This window comes from Syngnathus floridae, chromosome 1, assembly GCF_059516105.1.
Source record: "Syngnathus floridae isolate MCC-2025c chromosome 1, RoL_Sflo_1.0, whole genome shotgun sequence".
NCBI lineage: Eukaryota > Metazoa > Chordata > Actinopteri > Syngnathiformes > Syngnathidae > Syngnathus > Syngnathus floridae.
In genome coordinates, this window is record NC_142413.1 from 9717511 (window position 1) to 9741259 (window position 23749).

Below are 23749 nucleotides of genomic sequence, written 5' to 3' on the forward strand. Positions count from 1 at the left end.
ACTGGTGCAGAGCTCACCCGACTCCCGCCACCCGACTTGAATGAAATGTTGCCCCAGGCCGACAACAGACTTGTTTTTGTTCTCATCACATTTTTGGGGAGTTTCCACAAAATTTGCCACATCAAAACCGTAACGGAAGATATTGTCTTTAAGATAGCTTTTACATAGAACCCATTGAAGGCAGGATATTGCATTTTCAATGGGAAGTTGTCAGTGTCACTCAAAGATATTCATCCCAAACGTTTTCAAGAGACTGTTTGTTTCAAGTACTCACAGATGTTTTTCTCATTAGAATAATTTCTCCTTATACTCATATTTTCACAATTCAAGCAAGTCAATTTCAACATACGTTGTGATCTGTTCTTATTTTTCTGATTGGAGAACAGGGATCATGCATTTAGTATTTGAGGAACGTTTATAGGTGGAACTGATTATTTTATTTTTTTTTTAAACCTGACGTAAAAGCTATCAAGGCTGGTTTACAACGTGGAAAAATTATGCTACAAATCTTTAAATGCTTAAATATTGACAGTGTTTATGGGAGGCATTCCTTTTTCTGTATGCATTTGGGGTAAAAATGTAACTTCTCTTGAACCCCTCATGGTAACAAGAAACTAGGCTATAAGAAGCCATTTACAAAATGCATTGTTTATTTTCTTTATCGGGAAATTCGGTGCATCTGTTATTTTTTTTATATTTTATTTTCCTGATTGAAGGAAAGGAAGAGGTGTTGATATTTTAACAGTGAGCAGGAGTTAATGTAACTGCGGCAGGGAGAGCCTTTTTGCACGCCCCCTCCTCCAATAAAGCCATATGCCGCCACCCACCCACCCCGGGTGTTTTGCGCTTCCTCTCGTGCGTCACTGCTCCTTCACACTCTTTCGGGTGCGCACATCGGTTGCTGCACTCAACCAGCAGGTTGCTGCACCGGCCGGCAGCCGTGTCGTTTCTCATCTCCAAGTCACACCGACTTGCTCTCTCCACTTTTTTTTCCTCTTTTTTTTGGGGGGTGTAACCGACAACCTGCTGATGGAGATGATCTCTTTCCCCGCAGGATATTCGTCTGGCGTGGCGCAAGTTTATGTGCTCCTTATTGTGGCTTGCGTCTTGTCGGGTCAGTTCAACTTTTCACTTGTCTTTAATAATGAAATAATCTTTAATAATTAAAGTTACCTTATGGCTACGTCCTAGTATCATTATCTAAAGACCCCTGTTGCATTTTAAATAGGAGTGAAACATTTTGAGCTTGCCTTTGGTACCTGACTCATGTTACTCGTGTTTTTATGTAAGAGTGAAACATTTTGAGCAAATTAAGTTCTTGGTTTGTTTTGCACAAAACAACCCATTTTTGTACAAAACAACCCAACAAATTGAGATGTTATTTTGCAAAGCAACTCAAAGTTGGGCTCAATTGATCATCCACCTTCCTGGGTGGGTCGGTCCAATTTTTAACCCAGCTGTTTGAAGGGTGTAACAACACGTAATTGTCAAGACCTCGGCTTTTGAAAATACATGTAGGCCTTGCTAAGTCTTTTAAGACCTATTGATTTTGCACTGTAATGTGTGATGACCACCTGCATCACAATTACCTCGAGGCACCGCATCGGGTTCGACTAAATAGTGTATACTTCCGATAAATCCTGCCGTTCAATGCCACTTCAGACCTCCGATTGATTTTGAATGTGCAGCACTGTTATTTTAATGCCACTCTCACATTAACTACCCACTAATTGAAAAATGAGGCAGGACCACAAAATATGCTCTATTGGTTTCAGTTGTAAAACTACACTCATTTTTTTCATTTGGGAAATACTGTGATTTAAAAACTGCAACTGAATCCATAACCCCAATACATACTTTTGTGCTGATGCTACTACAGTAAAAGTAGTGCTTTGACTCCATCTCGTGGCTTCTTGGTGCCAAGGAACTATGTTTAAGTCAATCTGATCTTCCTTTAAGGTGGCATCTTGCTATCAAGGTACCATGTTGACGAGAGTTGAGGTGTTTCGTTTGGCTAAAAGCAGTGCTTTGCCGCCCTCTTGTGGCATCTAGGTGCCACAAGCTACTGTTGAAGTTAACTGAGGAGCTCTGTTCAGACAAAACTTGTGCTTTGCCACCATCTTGTGGAATGCTGGTGCCAAGGAATTATGTGGAAGTGAATTGAGGAGCTCCATTATGACAAAAGTAGTGCTTTGGCCCCATTTGGTGCCATTTGGGTACCAAGGAGCTATGTTGATGTGAATTGAGAGGTGTCATTAGTGCTGCCTTAGGAGATAGTTTGAATCAGTCTCGTTTATCTCATTCCAGAAGCCTGCCAAAACAGCTGTTTTTTTCCCAAATGTTTTTTCATAAGAGAATTGGACTGAACGGTATTGTACTGAAAAAAAAACGTAAACACGTACAGTACCCGCAAACATTGAAATGACCTCTTCCTCCTCCTCTTCCTCCTTCTCCGTGGAGTGTATTATAAGTGGATAACAAACCAGCATCATGTTGCAATCGTGACACCAGTTAGCATTGTGCTTCTACGTCAAGAAAACCAATGTAAACTGATAAAAGTTTACTAGCCTTCAGTCGTGGGTTAGTTTGTTTTTTTTTGTTTTTTTTACACACAATTCTACAATTTATTGCCACGCTTTCATCAATACAGCCAGAAAAAAGACCGGAGATGCATCCTGCAGAGAATGTCGCTGTTTGACGTCGCAATGCCGCCGATACGGCACAAGCAGCGGGATGCCGTAACACATTCATCCTTGCTCATCTCTGAGCTTTTGAGTGCACAATTTGATGCTCTTATGGCTGCTTAATGTCTCAAAGAAAACGCGGGGGGATGAAGATAGATGATAAGATTGCTGATGAGGTCGTTGGATGTTGAAAAGGCCAATCTATGAGGTTTCAGGCATTGCTTGGACTCTTAGCAGCAGTAATGTACAGAAACAGGCTTGTGAAAAGCTGAGCAAATATTGGTGGCGAGACCTTGAGTTGACCATAGAAATTGCGTCAATAGAGGGGAAAAAGCATTTTCAGTGTAATTTTCAACCAATCTGGGAACGTCCTTGTCTTTTTCTCCAATCTTTTTTGACTCATAAAATACAGAAGACGGTGGTGGAAATACTAATTGTAGTGACATGTTTATTTTTCCTGTGAATGAGTGTAATGTAGAAAAAAATGACAAGTCACGAATTGTTTTGTGGACTTGATGATTTTGTTAGTTAGCTTAAATGGAGATGAAAAAAAAATACTGTTTGTTTTATTTCAGTCTTCCAAGAATTCGTATACTGGTCAACAACCTTTAATTGAAAATAAACAAAACATTGATCATTTTTTTCCCAAGTATATCAAACCAGCAAAAGGGATTCTTTCTTCTTTTTTTTCCTCCTGGAACATTTTAAATCTATATTTTCCCCCTCGAGTCAACAGGACATACAACATAATGAGAGAGTCAACTAATTATTTTTACTTATTTGACCGTTCAGAGGGCTAAAAGATGGCCTTTAGAGTTAATAAACTTTATTGATGGATACACACGACAATCAATACACACTTATAAAAGTAAGACTTTCCACTCAAAGGGCAAAAAGCAACGTTCAATACAAAGCGGCCTGAAAGCGTGTGAATTGCATCCACTTTGGGTGGCGTGGGGGCGACTTTCGCCACTTTTGTTGAGACGGGTTGAGTCGATACCCTGCGGACTCTTGAAGAGTGAGCACATCCAAGAAAGGGAGAGAGTGCATGCAGATGTCTTCACTAATGGGCTGCTTCGCCATTCCGCCAACGTTTCTAGAAGGATTTTCTTTTTCATTCATAGCTTAAGCTCTTGGGGTAGGGGCTTTCTAAAGCACACAAATTGGATGTTCAGTTTCACACCACTCTGATTTTTACACCTTTTTGCAGCTTGGAACCCTTTAGGGCACAGGTGTCAAATTCATGGCCCCGGGGCCAGATACGTCTATCTTATCTACGTATGTGAATTGCTTCCTAGGAGAAGTGTAATGTAAAGTGGAGTATTGTTATTGGGCTGATTGTTTCTGGCAGTGAGGGAATCAAATCGATTACAGATCTGCATGACTACAGCCACAACAATCAGTCTCACTGCATTTTTAGAATTGGATTGTTTAAGCCATTTTACTCCAATAGAGAATATTTCCTTCAGTATTATTGATTTCTGTGTTGTACAATACTTTGCAATAGGGCGACAAACTCCTGCTTCCGCACATGCCTACCGATTACTAACCTATCCTTCATCGCTGCTTACTTTCCAGCCGCTAACGTGACGGAAGTGTCGCCCTCGTGCCCTCTTGGCTTCTTCCCGTGCGGCAACCTGACCATGTGTCTACCCCAAGTGCTGCACTGCAACGGTGCCGATGACTGTGGGAACCAAGCGGACGAGGAGAACTGCGGTGAGCCAGTTAACCCGCCAGCCAAGCACATCTTTTCCCACATCCAGTGTATGTGTCATCACTTTTCATCTGTGTGCTTGGATTGAACCGTAATTAACTCAGCCAAAGCTTTTGATCCCTCCTTCACTCACATTAGTTTTGCTTCTTGTCAATCAACAAGTGGAACACTGTGCCTATGGGTTGCCAGGTAGGTAGGTAATTATACCTGAGGTAGGAAGTAGGAGCGTGGGTGTAATAGCTAGGCAGGTTGCTTGGTATATAAATTAGTTAAGAGGTTAGTTGGTATACACTAATTAGGTTAGTAGGCAAGAAATTGTGAAATAGATAGGTACATTGTTGGGTTAAAGGAGAGCTTGTAGAGTAAAGAAAACATATTAGAGGAGACTGACGGTCAGATGCAACAAAATGGAAACTGGAGTATACCTAGCATTGGGGCCCAGGTTGACTGTAAGGGAAAGCTTTATCTTTCAGACACTACTGGCTCCTGGTTCTTATTCTGGAATTCACCACAGGAGTCGGACACATCGTTTGTTTTGTATAATGACTGATGTTGACCCTACACGTATACATTGACATTCGTACTCCCAGTATTTACCCTCTTTTGCCTGTGTCAGAAACTAACTAGCCTTTCCTGCACAGAATGTCACAGTAGCATGTTATATCCCGCTGCTTGGTAACGGGAACATAAAATACTATCGATCGTCTCTATAAGGGTCTGTATTGTCTCTCCAGATGCGCATTTGGAGGTGTGTTTAGTTTGTAGCAGTGGCAGAAAAAATAAATGGAACAAATGATACTCAGCTGTCTCTCTGGAGGTTTCTCATTAATGTCTACCAAGTAATAACTGAGATTATTATTTAGACTAAATGTCAGACAGAGGCATGTTACAGTTTCCCATGTTTGGTACGTAGGTAAATAAGTCAGTCGCAGGTCTGTTGGTAAGTAAATGGGTTTGGTTGGTGAAAGGGGAAATAGGCAGGGTGCAGAGTTGAAAATACTATAAAGTAGTAGGGAGAAGGATGGTAGGTCGGTAGGTAGGTAGGTAGGTAGGTAGGTAGGTAGGTAGGTAGGTAGGTAGGTAGGTAGGTAGGTAGGTAGGTAGGTAGGTAGGTAGGTAGGTAGGTAGGTAGGTAGGTAAGCAAGCAGGTAGGTAGGCTGATTGGTAAGTAGTCGGGATTGGTCTATGCCAGTAGGTTGGTTGTATAGGTAAATACTAGGTTTGGAGGTGCATAGGCAGAAGGTGGCAAGGTTGTTAAGTAGAAAAATGGGGGCTGAGTCGCCAGGCAATTTGCATAATAGGTAGGATGGTCGGTTTGTTGGATGGTATTACAGTAATCCCTCGCTACATTGCGGTTTGTTTAGCGCAGTTTCACTACATCGCAGATTTTTTTTCCAAATTAAAAAAGAAAATTAAATTCAAAATAATTAATAATTAATCTCATGTCTTTAACATTTAAATACAAGTTGGCATCTTGCCTGCAGCGTTTGCAGTATACATACTGAACAAAAACAATCATACAATGCCAGAGGGATCTTGAACCTGCCCAACTTTACATTGTTACATCCTGCAAAGGAGGGGGTTGGTGGAGGGGGGGGGGGGGGGGTGTTGGCAGGCAGCATTGACTTGACAACAACGAACTGCATCCTGGTGGGAGTTCGGGTTTTTTTTGTGTTCACACTTGGAAAGGAGGTGAAGACAAGGGACAAAGCTGCCTTCACGATCAGCTCTCTCAATCCAGCCACAATCTTGAAAAATCAGCCCCTCAAATGTTTGACTTTGCGCCATGAAATTTGGTGGGAATGTTGGTGATGTTTGGTGGAACATCAAGCATTAAAAAAAGTCTTACAATAACATGCCCGGGAAGACATAAGAAGTCCGCCATTTTAGTCTTTCTCTTAATGCAACTCTTAATGGACTCTTAATGTAGTAACTTCACTATTTTGAAAATTCTGCATCCAATGAACAAATGTGAAATTATGAATAGATTCACAAAAATCTTCTGGAAGCCATGCCCAGAGTAACAAAAGGCATCTGTTATTTTGGTTTGAGGCAGACATTTTAGGCTTAATTTGAAACTCTAAATTCAGCAAATTCAAAATTCAGTAAATTCAATAAATGTATTCAATGTTGAAATTTCTTCCCCTAAACCTTTACTTATCGATGCGATTTGGTTGGCCTGTCACTCATGCATGGATCCATCAAAAAGCATCAACAAGCCATTCCCGAAAAGGCACCGAAGGCTAATTTTTCTTCCCTTTAGTTAAAACAATGTCAGGGCAGTTAAATGAAGGTTTGATCATACCAGTGAATTAATTACGCTTGTTGAGTTTCCCCGCCTTCGGCATGAAAGGCCAATTATACCTCCCAAATGTGATGGATGTGGAGTTTTTTTTTTTTTTTTTTTTCTCACTGACCTTTAAGTAGTGATGATGATGATTAATTTTTGCAGGGTGGTGTCATGTGCAAAGCCATGTTTGATCTCGCAATCTATGTAGGAGCTGCACGGATAGATCCAAGAATTCATAGAATCGATACTAATGTGAGTACAGATATACTAATGAACATTTTGAGATACGAACGGGAGCCTTGAGACTTTTTCACCTCTACTTACGAAACAAATTCAATATCCGAACCTGTGAGCGATTGTCAGAGCGTGTCAGGTGACGTTGTGACCTGTGTGCGTGTTTCTACCCTTCACTCGGCCAGCTCCAGTGTTCCTGTGTGCGAGTTATCATATTGAAAAGTTCACCCATAGTTCCTCCGCAGTTTTATAGTCACTCCTAAGAAAGCTAATGCAAATAACGTCGAGCATAGTTAGAAGAGGGTGTATCGAATGTAGGAATTAAGCAAACTGTATATGATTACTCCCTCCCACTCGCTGTTTCTTAAGCGCCTACAAGAGCAATTTGTCACGTCTTTCAAGGTAAAGCTCTTAAACATTAATTTTACATTTTGTATTCATTCTAAAAATTGCTTCAACTTACAACCTCGTAAGTAGAATTTTCCCTGTATTGGTTGCGCATCGATTCCAAACATCTAGCATCCATCCATTACATTTATTTTTATATTATTTATTATATATTTATAATTATTATTTATATATAATCTATACAGTACATTCAATTTAAATAACTTCTTTGCCTTCAACTAAGTCCAAAACGTTTTTGCCTCTATGTTTGTCTTCTCAAAGAAAGAAAAATAACTCTGATAGGGGAGGATAAGCGGGTTGGATCAACAAATGAACTGATGACTTTCTATGCCTTCAAATTCTCCAGTTGCATTCTTCATAGGCTATTTGAAGTGGCGTACCTACTGTCACTTGTTTGTATCCCACCTGTATATCGCCACAGTGACTCACACAAAAGACAGCCGGGGTTTAGTTTTAAGGCACATTTTGATTTTGACTTAACATGCTACGACAAAAGATCACGGTATCTCCCCAATCTAAAGATGCTCAGGGGGCCTAACTAAGCCCACTCAAATTAATCCCGTAATGTGCGTGGACACCTACTGCTCACTTGAATCTGGTCTTTGAAATTGCTGCGCTAATGTTCCCAGAGAAAAGCAGCAAAGGCGCAGTGAGGTCGATGAGGCTTTACGGTTATTCATATTTTCATGTCATTGAGGTCCAACGATACTTGCAGGGGGTTGTGGATTCGGTCGATTCGCATGTAATTGGAGGCTGGCCCTTGATGGTTAGAAAAACACGCATGTACAGTGAATGTAGTTACTAAAACATGGGTTCATTTGATTAAAAAAAAAAAAATAGAATGTTTTTCATCTTTAGAAAATATGTATGCTACATTCACTGAAGACTAACTTCTTTGATGTTGTCCAAATGTCATTGGAGACCATCTGGTCTTTGACGGTTAAAAAGCATACATGATAGGGCAATTGAATATTCGAAGTATCTTTGATGTTCACAGAAACTACACTAGGTTTGTCCAAAATTGAAAATTCTTTGAAGCCCATCAAAGTTACATTTGAGTAGCTGGACAGAAGAAGACTGTAATTTTTTTTAGATATTTACAAGATGTTATTTATATTCATTGAAGATAAATTTGTTTTTGTTCACAAAAAATCATCAAAGACTAAATGGTTTTTAATGTATACAAGGATTAGTTGAGGCAATTGATCTTAGACTGAAGTGTCTTTGATGCTTACAAGACATTTGAATGGGTCTTTTTGAGTAATTTTCTTTGATTTTTTTAAGTATTAGGTAATGTCAAAGACACCTTAACCCTTGAACCAAAATATTTGAAAAGGCACCAAAGACAAATCAAAAGCTCTCATGTCTTTTTAATTTGTTTACAGAGTTACAGTATGCTCTGGTTTCATTGACACTCAAACTTTAAGGTCAGGAAAATACGCTTTCCTAACATCAACCCTTTTTTTTGTTCCTTGGATATTTCAAATTTCATGTAATGTATGTAAGTATGACATATATGGAAGTCGAGTTCATGGTAGGGCTGAGCTGAAAGCTACTTTTGCCATCTGGAACATCCCTGCTGTGATTCCACCGTCTTAACCGTTGACCTGCTAAACCCACATGGTAATTGATATGAACGCATGGCCCCCCAAGGCGTCGGCCAGCTCTTCTCATAATTTTTGAAAGAGATGGCATTGGTCGAAAGTGAATCTACGATGAAGATTCATCTGATTATCCACAGCCGGAGGAATGATCACATTTCAGTGAGAGGGGCAGGTGCTTGGCAAGGAAGCCATGAATGTTTCATCTGCACTCATTTTCACTCGCTTTCACGTGTTTCGCAAAGGGGAACACTGTAGCCTTCCTCTGATTTTTTTTTTTTCCCGGGAGATGGATCGGAGTGGTGGTATGTGTGTATGCGTGTGTGTGTGTCTGTGTGTTTGGGGAGGCTGTTATCAAGTGGAATGAGTTTTTGTGCAAAACAGAAATCGTGGTTTCATACTAGCGCTTCTGCAGATAATCCACCTGCCCTCTTTGTTTCCAGTTATTGCTTTGATGCATCAGCCTCTTTGTGCTTTTATATCGTTGGAATTTAACGAATCTGAGAAAGTGAACATATCAATTTAAAAGTGGAAATTTGAAGAAAAATTAGCTCATCAATCAGATGCAGAAAAGAAACCATCCAAAAGTTCTCAATGCTTAAACTTTCAAGAAGTCTCACGTCTTTATGAATATTAAAAATGATGACGACTTTAAAAAGAGGCAGCCGTCCATGCCGAACAAATCTGTCTGTCAGCGGTAATAACTTTTTTTTTGTTTTATGTGTCCTCCCGACGACAGATTGAGTTTTCCATGGTGGTCTGATCCATCTCAGTTAGAGGATTAATCAGGTCTCCGTGTGAAGCGAATCAGTGAAGTGAAGTCTTTGACAGAACCGGGACGATAGAGATAACTCATTGAGCCTTGTCATTGATGTTTGAAAAAAAAAAAACATAGGTTGATTGAAGATGCCGTTACTGATAAAGGCAACAACAGAAATTAAAGCCTAGATTATAATTCAGATTGGAAAAAACGACAACATGCTTCTTTGTTATCCCTGCAGATGCGGCTGCATAGCGGTCGGTACCTTTTTATCACGCTTTCATTCAAGGCAAGCACTTGTTTTTGTAGCACTTGTCCATCAATATGAAAATGAAGACGTGCGCCTTGGCCATCGGGCCACCGCAAGACATTAAAGGCAGCAAGAGGGAATACATCGGCAAAGTTCTTTTTAAGTGCTGCTTAAAGCACTTGTGATCAGAAAGCAAAACAATAAGGCAAAGCCAGCTCTGGGATATTTTTTTAATCACTTGCATACTGCTCAGTCTTTTGGTGCATTTACAGCGAACCCACGCATGTTAAAAGTTCACCATTAGGGCTGATTTTTCTCCTGTTGAAAATTTAGACCAACTGAATTTGTAAGCGAATAGCCCTGCAATATACTCTCAAATGTATTCTACGTGAAGGTTTTGGATTTATAGGTTAGTCTAAAATCGAGGCAAATGAACCTTGAATATACATGAAAGACAGTACCGAAGGACCCAAATTTAGCGATCTGACAATCGCATTGTACATTTCAATTTTCATTTGAATAATTTTTCTGCCTATTCAGCACTGACAAATTCAGATCCGTTTTTTGTTTTCAACGTCACGCTTGATTACAATTTGTTTGGTGTTTTTCATTATTCTTAGGTGGTTCTTTTAAGGTTCTTTTAATTATTATTTTCCCGCTAAAAAGAGGCACCAGGTCTAATTATTTTATTGAATCATTTGTTTGTCAAGATAAAATTATTTAATTGTTAAAAACACCCGTAGTGCTATCACCTCATCAACGAGTGTTAATACCTTAGCTACACGAAATGGATGTTAGGGAATGTTAATTTATGTTAATGCTTAAGAATGCAATGAAATACATTTGACCTGAACACATTCCTTTACACATTTGCATTAAGTAATTAAGACAACCTAATCTAATTTCTGAGTGCTTGAAATAATTAAAAAGTTTAAAGAAAAAAAAAAGAATCCAGTTGCACTAAATTAATTGCTTACGTGAGTTCAAGCTCCAATATTAGATTGCGTATTTATGTACCTTTCTCTTCACCAACTGTATTGTTTTTAAAAATCACAAGATACTTTTTTTTTTTGCCAATGGAATGATTTTGCTGAGTACCGTACATTTGCAATACAGAAAATGCAGTTTGTTTGAGTAGTTCAAAAACCATTTAAAATCGTCAAAGGAACCTGACATACATGTTTTTGTTCACATCAAAAAGAATTCCGTTATTCAGTACATTTGCATGCCTTTCACATCTTTCTAATCTGCAGCCATAAAAAGTACAAATAAATTAGTATGCATGTGAATGTTGGTACACAAGATTCAATTTACATGGGCTTTGAGATCACCGCAGCGATAAATAAGGAGATAAAACCTTTACATCTCCGGGGAAGAAATTTTAGCGAGGCAAATGCATTGTCTTCACCGCATTCAGATTATCTTTAGATGCAATGATTATGCATGCCTTGCATCATGGAGAAAAAAAAAAAAAAACACAGAACATGTCTGTGGGTTATCTATACATGCAAAATTCCCGGTGGCGAGCAAAGTGTTTTGTTCAGCTCTTGAAATATTCCTGTGCTCATTGTGCGTTTTTCCGCATTTCTCATTATGATGGCTCGCTTCAAGGAGATCCATTCTTTGGGAAAAATGCCTTTCTTGTCAAAGCGTAGGCAATTGTATGAACCACAAAAGAGTAAAGCAATCGGAAAGTGCCGCAAATGCTTTTGAAGAATGACCCACATTTCAAATGGAGTATGTCTTGAGTTTGGGAGTAAATTGAAATGAAACTGTCGTAATGTTCGTACATATACAATTTGTGACTTTTTGGATGGTGCGCCGTGACATCTTTCAAATGTAAATTTTTTTCCTTGGCTCAATAAGGTTTTTGAAAGATTGTTCCAAGGGGTTCAGCAGGGTTCAGGATCCACCTGAGAGGGGGTATCAGGCACAGCACCTCCCCTCTTCAAAAAGAAATAAAGTACTGTACATGTAGAATTTCAAATTTCCGTTTACCAACCGTGTTCTTAACATTAAAGAGAATCTGGAATCTCAAAAAAAAAAAAAATAATCCAACACATTATTGAATGGCTCATCATGCATTGAGTCCCTGTGGTCAAAGCACAAATCAAATTGAAGCACCCCGCTCTGGGCTTTGATTAATTGTTGGCGGATAGGAAATGAAGGACAGGCACCTGATGAATGTGAATGGCGTGATGGGTGACACACTCGATAAAAAAGCCAAGAAGAAGACAAAAGATGTCCTCGCCGCAGAAATAACGTCAGACAGTGATTTCTATTGATGCTCACCTTGAACTACAGTTGCCCTCCATACAATATGGTAGAAGATCATTTTGTATTCAGACAGTTCTGCATGTTTCAAGACATGAAAGAGCATTTCTTACGTGATGCTTACATATGTATTTGTCAACAAAGAAGACTCTTCTATTGGGCTTGTAAACGTAGAAGATAAATTAGTCTTCACAGACCCTAACATGAGTTTTACATAAAAAAAAAAAAAAACAGTTTTAAAGATCTTATGTAAATTTGGTAAACATCAAAGACCCATATGCAGTTCTTGGAGAACTTGACACCAAAGAGCTTTTGACGTTTTTGGAAAATTGAAAATGATGGAATGTTTCTCATCCTTCCTCAGGAGATAACAACGGATGGCCGCACCTCTTTGACAAGTACTTTGGAATGCCGAACCGCAGTGACAGAACAAAGTCCAACATGTGCCGTGGGTTCTCTTTTTAATTTTTCGCCTCGCTTTGTTAAATTCAAAATATACTGTTGTATATTTGTTTGCGTTGAAATGCATTGAAGATTCCAGAAGTGCTAACAACCCTGGTTCCTCCTTTACCACACATATGATTGCTCTGACCCAAATTCTCCCCCCCACCAGTGCTTGGCCTCATTCCGGACTTGTGCCAGTGTCGGGATCTGGAGCTGGACTGTGACGGCACGCAGCTCCGCGACGTGCCAGTGGTGGCTGTGAACGTCACCATGATGTGAGTAAGGAGCGCTTGCTCTTAATTGCTTTGAAGACCACATGTGCCTTCTAAAATCTAACTTGACATATGAAACATCCATCAAATATCAAATATTGATAAAATCACCTTTCAGTATATATTTGCGACGTGTGAGCTGTCACCGTGTGTGCGTACAGTGATGTGCGTATGTCTCGTGTTATCAGGTCCTTGCAGAGGAACCACCTGCAGAAGCTGAAAGCACACGCTTTCTTCATTTACCATAACCTGCAGAAACTGTGAGTTTTACATTGCACTCGTTAATGCATCGCAAAAATTGTTCCAGGCAGTTCCATTTCAGGCCAAAACAGCGAGACCATCTGGATTTGCGAATTGGGTGATCGGAAACTAATAGCATTAAACATTCACAGACAATGTTTCTTTTTTTTTTTCACATTCTGTGTTATATCCCAAAATGTGATGGATTCATTCTTCCTGAAAATTTTACACACAATAATGACATTTTTTTCAAAACGACAAGTCCGTAAGTATTGACAGCCTCTGCTCAATGACTGTAATTTTGGCAGAAATTGCCGCCAGCAACCATTTTCGGTTCTCTCCAGAGAGCTTATTCAATTGGATTCACATCTGGGCTCTGGCTAGGTCACTCAAAGACAATCACGGAGTTGTCCCAAAGCCAATCCTTGCTTGTATTGTCTGTGTGCTTAGAGTCGTTGTTGATGGTCGTTGATGAGTGCTGGTTTCCACCTAGCCAAAGACCAGATTTTCCTTCTCATATGTGCGAATCCTTCACGAGACCTTGAAAAGAATGAATTTATTCCATTTTGGAATGAGGCTGTAACATAAATAATACTTTCCAGATACACTGTACACCGTGCAGTTTCTCCAATGTGCTCGTACGTCTTGTATTTTGGTTTGTGTGTGTGTTTCTTAAGATATCTGCAACACAACGAGATCGAAGATGTCAGCCCAACTGCTTTCAGAGGACTGTACAATCTCACCAGGCTGTAAGACTCATCGTATCGCATGAAAAAACAATTCCGGGGACATTGTTAAAGACTGAAGAGTTGAGATAAAAATCCGCCCTAGACAGTTTCACTGATGGAGACGAAATTGGGTTGGCATGTCATTTATGAAAAGATGCACAAAAAAAGTCTTGAGGAGGCTGTCTGAAACTGAACAGAAAGTTTGCAATTCCAGTTGAACGTAATTATTTAGGGTGAATTCCAGAGCTCCTCTCAGAGGAAAAAACAAAACATCCCCAAGATTTTCAAGTGTGTCTTGTCTAATTGTTTTCATTTGTGTGAGCACCCCCCCCCCCTTCAGAAAAAACATGAATATTTACTTTTTGAATATTAGACCCATGCCTGAACTTGAACAGAAAGTTGGTAATTTTTGTTTCAAGCAGCATTTTGGCCTTGATCTAAGGAATTTCTCATTGTTTAACAAGCAAACCCTTTTTGAGGGGCCCCAATACTGCCGAAACAAATGTGTGTCTATCCTGATGAGAATTTAAAAAAGCAGGAGGCTCCAGGGCTAGTTTTTAATTTAATCTATTTACAATATGTTGCGTGCCACAACACTAACTTTGACTTAATGGGAAAAAAATAATCACCTTTTGTGTTAATTGTGTTTTTCACATTTATTTCAAAGATTAACAGCAGGGCTTTTCTCCCACATAATAAATGACAACTAAAAATAAAAGCAGGGAGTGTTCATGCTTCTATGGTATAGTAGAGCTCAGAGATTTCATAAAAAATGCTTACATTTCAAATATGATCTTATACTATTTCTTGATGTATTTTTTTGTAGATATCTGAACTACAACCGCATTTCCATGCTGATGCCCGGTGTATTCAGGGACCTGCATAAACTGGAGTGGTTGTATGTCCGCTGAATGTTGAATAGCACTCATTCCCTTCCACTGGAGGGAATGCTTTCTCAACACTCAACGATACAATCAGACAGACAAATTATGTGTTGTAGGATCTTGGAGAACAATAACATCCATCACATCTCGTCCAACGCTTTTTCAGGACTCCATTCACTGGTCTTGCTGTGAGTTCCTTTCTTTTGTACTGACCCTTGAAAGCATCATTTTGTATGACGGATTGAATTATGTGTGTCCTCACTTTGATTGACAGGGCTTTGCTGAACAACACTCTGACAAAGCTAGATGACATTTGTCGTGAGATGGCCAGACTCAACTGGCTGTAAGTACAAAAAGTCATCATCACACTGTCTGGCACAAGTTGGGTAGAAAATTGACTTTTTTTGCTAAGCCGCCACAAAACCAGATAATGCAATAAGCTGAATGTGTAGGAAATATAAAATGAGTCGGAGACAGTGGATGCTGATGTTGGATGAAGCCATGTGTATCATCAGTTAAATTCCTTAAAAAATCAATTTACTAACCCAGAGAGAGAGAGAGAGAGAATATTAGGTATATGCAATATTTAGTCATATGTGCATCATATTTTTTTAGGGATTTGGAGGGAAACTTGATCGAGACCTTGGAGAATGTGTCGTTCTACTCCTGCAGTATGCTGACAGTCTTGTACGTAATGTTGACGTTCATCGTTAGGGCACATTTCAAAATTGATGATGTGTGGGCCTTTGAAGCGCCTTGAGACGCTTGAGTGGTTATTATAGGATTTACAGATACAAATACATTTGACTTGACTTGTTTACATGTGTAAAGTTCACGCTTAGTCGATTGCACATATTTTTTATCAATTAATTAAAGTACATATTTACATCAGTTATCCTTTTTATTATACACATTTGATATATTGGAAGTATTTTTACTTATATTATCTACTATTGTTTTTTTTAATTTATTTATTATGATAAATCCTCCTTATGGTTTTTATTGTTAAGGGTTCTCCAGCGCAACAGGATCAGCTACATACATGAGCAAGCCTTTTCGGTCCTCCAAAAGCTTGGAGAGTTGTAAGAGTTTGGCTTTTAATAGTCATTAAACATATATCTTTTATTATTTATTTGATGTTACATGTTGTTTTTTACACAGGGATCTGTCGAGCAACAGACTGATGAAGATCCCACTTAATCTCTTCTTCCCTCTTGGGGATTTGCTTCAACTGTGAGTTGTATCTGTATTTATTGGGTTATCTAATACATTCTCTCAGTCAAAGACAATTTCTTAGCAACTTGAAATTTGGTAGTAATGTCAATCGTGAGTATACGCACAAAAAAAGTCATAGCCATCTGAAGGATTCTTAAATATAATTCAACCCAAGGACTTTCAAGTCTCTCAGCCTTTATGGACATGTTTCCATGAGCTAGATCTGGTGACCTTCTTTTATTTTACAGAAACATTTCATACAATCCCATCAGAGAGCTGCAGGTGGACCACTTTGACAAGCTACTTAAACTCAAGTCCTTGTGAGTATGAGTGTTGTGCTTTGTCTAACACACACGCACACACACACATTTATAGTATATACAAACACTACAGTTCAAAAGTTTGGGGTCACTTAGAAATGAGGCCTTAATTTTAAAATAAAATTGCTATTTTGTTAATGAGGAAAGCTTTAAACTAATCAGGAATACACTCAATACATTGATGCTTGCATCTGTTTGTCTCTAAATCATGTTCCCGTGTGTTTTTCTTTTCTCCAGAAGCATCGAGGGCATCGAAATTGCCAACATCCAACGACGAATGTTCGAGCCTCTTAAATACTTGACCCACATGTGAGTTTGAAGCCATTCTCACTCGCTCATCTGTACATTTCCACCAATCAGGAGAGTAGGAAGACAATGTAATCGAGGGGTCACCACTTCAGGTCCTTGAGGGCTCCTATAAACAATGTTTTAGATAAATTTGTTAGTATTTTATTATTTTTCATCTCATCAACAAATCCAAAGTGGCCTGTGAGCATGACACTTTGTTCACCACATTCTTTACTGAATGGTATTTGAGCGAGAGTATTTCCCAGACAAGTTATTAATGAAATGCCCACGATCTGTTTGAGCTACTGCTCCATGGACGACTTTTGTAATGTTTAAAATTAGGAAAAATAATTGAAACGCAAATGCTCAATCTTTCCAGTCATCACTCAAAATCTCACCACAAGAAATTAATGTACTGCGACAACAGGCTGCCTAATTATTTTTAATTTATTATTGTTGTTTATTTATGTTTTGTGTAATTAACTAGAACACGTGTGTGCGTGCATGTGCTTGGCAGCTACTTCAAAAAGTTCCAGTACTGCGGCTATGCGCCTCACGTGCGCAGCTGCAAGCCCAACACGGACGGCATCTCGTCCTTCGAAGACCTGCTGGCCAACATCGTGCTGAGGGTCTTCGTCTGGGTGGTCTCGGCCACCACTTGCTTTGGCAACATCTTTGTCATCTGCATGCGCTCGTACATTCGCTCCGAGAACAAGCTACACGCCATGTGCATCATCTCCCTCTGCTGTGAGTTGCCACCTCAATTATGGATTATGATAAGGCTGTGTTATATAAGGATATTACGTAATTATAGATACTCATTTCTATATATGTTACAAAGGGAATCACTTCTTGGCAGATTATTCATCACCTACAAGACGTTTGATCCAGATCTGATTTTATGGGGAGTGGAAGGGAAGAATTCAATTAGAACAGCAGGCATGCATTTTTGGAAAATTTGGTCAAATGGATTTTTTTCTTCTCCCAGGTTAAAACTAATATTCTTTTATTTTGGGCTAAGTGAATATATATTGAGCAATTGGTTTTTCAAAGAGGTCTTTAATGATGTTTTATCACAAAGATGTCAGTTCAGGAAATTACTGATGTCTCGCGAGGATGAAGCGGTTCAGAAAATGGATGGATGGAATTGCCCTCCCCTGAAAAAAGTCAAAAATAGATGTTTTTCACTGTCACGCCCCCGCAGCTGTACATTTTTAGCAGAATGCTAGATTTGTGTGATTACAGCACATAATAACCCTCTGAACTGTTATTTGTTCAGCCTCTGATAATGCAGATTATCATCACGCTTAGCCATTTGTGCCCACAGAAAGAGATCAAGCCTGTGTGGGATTTACACTGGTTTATTTGACAGCTCATTTGTGTCATTGTCAACCATTCAAATTCCTTGTCAGTCTCAGCCTTTTTGTTTTTCACTCGCAAACCAAACTCATCTGGATAAAAATCGTAATCACAGTAGCCTTTGTACAGAATGACAATTTCAGTCATGAAGGTGGTCCGCAAAAATCACAGCATTCTTGTGATTTAAATTGTATACACATTTTTCTGCACTTAAATTGCAGAAGCAGTTGCACAATGGCATAAGTCATAGTGGTCATTTGATTCGAATAAATACACAAAGATGACTTCTGGAAATGATTTCGTTGCATTTCTCAGAGAAAATTGAGTCCTTTGTTGCATTGAAATATTTGTATTATCTTGTACAATAACATGCTAGGCAATTGTTCATGCTTCTACATAAAACTTGCTATGGGGGCTACATTTTTTTAGATATTAGCTTGCGAGTCGACTATAAAAGAGTCAGACCTGCTTCGGAGGTGAAGCAGCATGTGGTTAGCACTGGTAGAACTAAAGGGGGGGGACCGGAGGGGTACTGCCCTCCCCCCCTGGAATATACTTGGCTAGATAATTGACTTTGTGGGTATTTTCTGATTTCTTTTCCCTCAGCATTTACATCCATCCTTGTTAACACACTGACTGTATATTAAATATGTATCAAAGACAAATGTAGGACTTTTTTTGTATTTGTAAAATAGATTTTGTTTTGTGGGTTCTATAAGATATAACCAACCCTAATTAACCTCTAATTTTGGTTTTGTGGTTCCTATAAGACATAATCAACCCTAATTAACCCTTATGCACCACCACTACACACACACGCACACACACACACACACACACACACACCCTAGGCAAGAAATCTTAACTCCGCCTGTGGTGGAAGGTGCTGTAGTGGTAGTGAGAAACTTTTGTGTAACGTGCTGCATTGCATGCAAGTCTGGTTTCTTCTCTCTTGGTGTTTCCCAGTTTTTATCACACTGATTTCTGCAGAATTTCCACTCAATGCATTTCGTTGTTTATCTTATGGCAGACTGACGAATATCTGGGAGCTCTTTTCCCTCCTCCATATCTTTTCATGCCATACCTTCAAGATATTCAGTTTTATCTTTTCTCTATCATTACATTTCCCAGCTTATTCTTTTTCACTCTGTCTTTGAAGGAAAAAAAGGGCCAGCAGTAGCACATCCGGTTTAAACCCTTTAAACCTTGACATTTCTTGCTACACTAAACGCCATATGCGGGTTTTTATGTGTGTTGCCAGCGAAAAGCCATCAATTGGCTGATAACGGCACGGCGTTCTTCACAAGTTTCAACGACGTCCCTGCAAAAATTAAAAAAGGGCACACGGCTTTCTTTAAGCTACTGACTTACATCAATCCAATATCATTTACTACTCACTTGCATTCAAATCCTCTTTTTTTACCTTCAGCGCTTTGCATGAAATTAGTTTCCTTTGTGCTGTTACATTTCTGACCCTTTGCACTTTTAATATGGTTATTGTATTTGTCACAAACCTGGAGCTCCGTCTTTAATTGCTACAGTGATTCCCCACACAACCTTTGGTTTTAATTCAGACATGACCTTCCTAATTTGTTTGACATCTGACATTATAGCATTAATCACCAAGCCGCTTCTTTCTTTTGCTATTTTCACAGACCAAAGCAGTAAGAAATGGGCGTTTGCGCCGTTGTGGGCCTGAACACTTTTGCAAGCGACTCTTCTCATTCCGTGCACCGTTCGAATCGCATAAATCGAATGAATGACAAACGCTACTACGTGCTAGATATTGCTGGTGGATACTCATCCCACATTCCCTTGTCAGGCGCAGATGGGTTGATGGGCGTCTACCTGTTCATGATCGGGGCGTACGACCTGAAGTTCCGCGGCGAATACAACCGACACGCCCAGGCCTGGATGGACAGCGGCCAGTGCCAGGTGATCGGCTCCCTGGCCATGCTGTCCACCGAGGTGTCGGTCCTGCTGCTCACTTACCTGACTCTGGAGAAGTACATCTGCATCGTGTACCCCTTCCGTTACCTGACGCCAGGTTGGCGCCGTACCGTGACGGTGCTCCTGGGCATCTGGGTATTCGGCTTCATGGTGGCATTCCTGCCCCTGGCCTTCAAGGGGCTTTTCCGGAACTTCTATGGTACCAACGGTGTGTGCTTCCCACTGCACTCGGAGCAGCCCGAGACGCTCTGGGCACACGTTTACTCCATCGTCATCTTCCTGGGTGAGTGCGCTTCGAGGTAGGAGTTGGAGTTCAAGGGTTGGTGTTAAGGTTCATTGATGAGACTAGACGGTTGACGGTCAGATAACATTTGACTGTGATCACTGTCTCTGTCTGTACTGCCCCCTACAGGTTTGAACCTTGTAGCATTCCTGATCATCGTGCTGTCATACGCCAGCATGTTCTACAACATCCAGCGCACGGGTACGCAGACCACCAAGTACAGCAACCACATCAAGAAGGAGGTGACCATCGCCAAACGCTTCTTCTCCATCGTCATGACAGACTCGCTTTGCTGGATCCCCATTTTCGTCCTCAAGATACTGTCCTTGCTGCAGGTGGAGATTCCCGGTATAGTATACCGCAGTTTTAGGAATTAAAGGGTACTACATAGTTTTTTTTGTTGTTTTTTTTCTAAAGGTTGCGGTGTTCAGCATTCATGTTAGGTTAAATGAGGATTTTTAAGGATTGCTTGAATGGCCTTAGGAGATATTGTTTGGGTTTAATGATAATTTGAGGTTTTAATGGTTAGGGTTGTAAGGGTACAAGTAAGTTTTTATTTTTTGTAAGGATAAGTGTTGTGTGTGGTGTTAGGGTTATGCGTTTTAAGGATTAGTGTAAGTGCTGTTTTGCAGATGTGTACCTTCAGTGTCCTGAAGGGCCTCAGTTCCTTTCAAGAACCACTTTCAGTGTGTTTGCATGGGTTAGGGGGTGTAAGCTGGAGTGCTAATTTATTATCTGGCATGCTTCCTAATGAGAACCCCTATTGGGATGTGGTGGATTCATTATGTGGCCAAATTGCTTTTGAGTGGAGTGCCTAATTAACGGTATCCTCCAAAGCAAACAGCATAATGACCACATGGGGCGATAGGTAAATCCATATTTATAATCCCTAATTAGCTTTTTGTGCCACCTCCTTCCTTTTGCCCCTGTAGGCACGATTACCTCATGGGTGGTCATATTCATCCTGCCCATCAACAGTGCCCTTAACCCCATCCTTTACACCCTGACCACCCGTCCCTTCAAGGAGACCCTGATGCAGGTGTGGGCCAACTATAGGCAGCGGAGGCCAGTGGTAGCAAGTCACCCCATCCATCAGCCCTCGCTCACCTGGCAGGAAATGTGGCCACTGCAGGACTCCAGCCCAGCGGAGGGACGTCATAGGGATGGGACCGAGGCCAACCCGGCCAAGCTAGTCAGCCACGTGGAAACTGACACCGGCGTTCCTGTGTGAATCCGCTACAGAGTCAGCGGCAGTGCGCTCGATTGGAAATGAACTGGTTGGGCGCTGACGTCGACCAAGGTTGAGCAATTATGTGGCAAATTTGCAAGTTGACTTGAACAACCCATCCTACGTTGGTACCTTCTACACATGACAGCAAGTCAGCAAAACATCAGGGAAAAAAGCAGTGTGATAGCAAGCATAAGTCTTTTTAGCGACTCTTATCACAGCACAGCTAGTTCATGGTTCATCGTTTTATGTTCTTTTTAATCTTCTTCTTTCGGCACAGCAGATCAGTCGTTTCCATCTCGCTCTGTCCTCTGTATCTTCTTCTGACACACCAACCACCTGCATGTCCTCCCTCAACACATCCATACATTTCCTCTTTGGCCTCCCTCTTCTCCTCAGCACACGTCCAAGCCATCTCATTCTCGTCTCTCTGACTTGTTCATTCCTAATACTGTCCGTCTCTAAGCCACACAACATAGCTGGTCGCACTACTGCCTTGTAGACTTTCCCCTTCATCCTTGCCGATCCCTCCTGCCACATTTCTCCACCCACTCCATCTGCCAGCACTCTTTTCTCCACCTTTCTGCCACACTTTCCATTACTTTGGATAGTTGACCCCAAGTAATTTAAACTCATCCACTTTCACTCATAAAGTTTCTTGTTCTTTGTAATGTTGGTATGTACCAATCTTTCAGGCTTCACAATGCATGGAAAGATTATTTCTAATCAATTTCACTGTGGCCTTGGTTGTACGGATTTGGGTTTGTGCAATAAAAATGAAGCTAAGAAAAGCAAGGTAACTCAATCAAGATGCCCGCCATCGCCTGTGCTCGCTGAATTTGACCTTGCAATATTTTGTTCTGGAATCAAAGTTAACACACAAAAGTGGAGGATTTTTTTTTTTAATCAAAAGAATCCGCGTACAGGTTTCTACTAGGTGATTAGAAAGAAGAACAAATACTTTGCGTTCACTCACAATATTACACTTTAGGGGCTTTGTAAGTTACAATAGGCAAATAAAATGAGTAGATTACTTCCAGATTCAAACCCCCCCCAGTAACTGTACAGGCAATGGTTTAACCCATGTTATTTTGGGCGTAAAAATGATTCCGCTGAAATTATATATTTATTTAAAATGTTTTTAAAAATGAAGATATGGCCTCATTATTTTATTTTCTATTTTATTTTCTTTATTATATATTTTTCTTTACATGAGTTTTGAATATATTTAGTGGGTCACACTCATCAACCAGCATAGGAACATTAACATTACCAATGTGCTCATGTAGCAAGACACACCTGGCCACCTGCGAGTGTTGCAGGAAAAGACAAAAAATGTCAAATGAAATTACATCTTACATACCTCTGGCAAATTCCATTCCGACTCTGACTGATTTTTACATTTATTGTTAATATGATCAATTTCTTTGTTGTTTTGCAACTCAAGCAGCAGCTACCTCGGCTTGTTGGAATGCTTCCACAGCGGCCTTGAAGGAACTCAGAAAATGACATTTTATATATAAGTCTGTTCATTTCAGTTGTGTTTAAAATCCAGTGTGCCCAATTTACTTCATAATAAACTGCTCGTCCAAATTGATTAATACATCTTGTCAAATTAAAACGAAATGAAAAATGATGTTTTGGTGACTCGCTATGTTGGTTAATCAGTTTTCCTCAAGCTTTCAGGGATTACCTCGAATCAATGATAGAGCGAGGTCATGTATTTTGAATTAAATGTGGTGTCATCGTACAAAATGTAATTCGATAATTTGCTAGCGACAAATCTGAAGATGCACAAAACACAACTTTTAATTTAACTTAAAGTGAAAGTCAACTCCTCAGTTATAAAATAGTGAATAATCTAGTTTAAGTAACACTCCAGCAGGTATGGTTATTTTTCTACAGATTTCATTGCATTGCTTGGTCATGCTTTCGAAATGTTTTAATAGGATTTTATGGGATTTTTGGTTACATCCCCCAGCTGGACTGGGCTTTGGTTGTGGATCATGACAACATATTTTTGCATTGGATGCTTTGCTCTTAGCACACTGTGTTATATGAATTCCAATGGAAATCATTTTCTCTCCAGACTTTGTAAATATAAACATTTGTTGCTGAGTTTTCCTTGTGTATGAGGCTCAGCATTTTAATGTATGTTTATCTGCTAGTTCTTGAATTAATGTCTGTGGGGATTGTTGATGGATTTATTTGATGTGTATCGTGGCTTTAATTGTTGTCTGTACTGTGACTAATTAAAATGACAAAAATTGGTCTCTTGACATATTTTTGCGTAGGGCCCCCTGGAGGTCTGAACCGGCTCTGC

At 39.9% G+C, this 23749-nt stretch overlaps 1 protein-coding gene across 4 annotated transcripts; it reads left to right on the forward strand.

Moving 5' to 3' along the window:
- The first annotated feature begins 860 nt into the window (after nucleotides 1-860).
- On the forward strand, nucleotides 861-23696 carry rxfp1 (relaxin family peptide receptor 1). 4 transcript variants are annotated; one of them, XM_088389939.1, is made up of 18 exons: nucleotides 861-1114; nucleotides 4263-4400; nucleotides 12580-12663; nucleotides 12829-12934; nucleotides 13120-13191; nucleotides 13849-13920; nucleotides 14726-14797; nucleotides 14900-14971; nucleotides 15058-15126; nucleotides 15399-15470; nucleotides 15794-15865; nucleotides 15945-16016; nucleotides 16247-16318; nucleotides 16556-16627; nucleotides 17124-17353; nucleotides 19788-20198; nucleotides 20328-20546; nucleotides 21131-23696. In XM_088389939.1, exons 1-18 carry the CDS (start codon nucleotides 1030-1032, stop codon nucleotides 21427-21429), a joined length of 2289 nt encoding a protein of 762 aa, XP_088246065.1. In that variant the 5' UTR covers nucleotides 861-1029; the 3' UTR covers nucleotides 21430-23696. The 4 variants fall into 4 exon arrangements, with proteins under 4 accessions (XP_088246065.1, XP_088246137.1, XP_088246215.1 ...); XM_088390011.1 differs by having other exon boundaries at nucleotides 20328-20533; nucleotides 21131-21364; XM_088390089.1 differs by lacking the exon at nucleotides 861-1114 and having other exon boundaries at nucleotides 4319-4448.
- The last annotated feature ends 53 nt before the right edge of the window (nucleotides 23697-23749 follow it).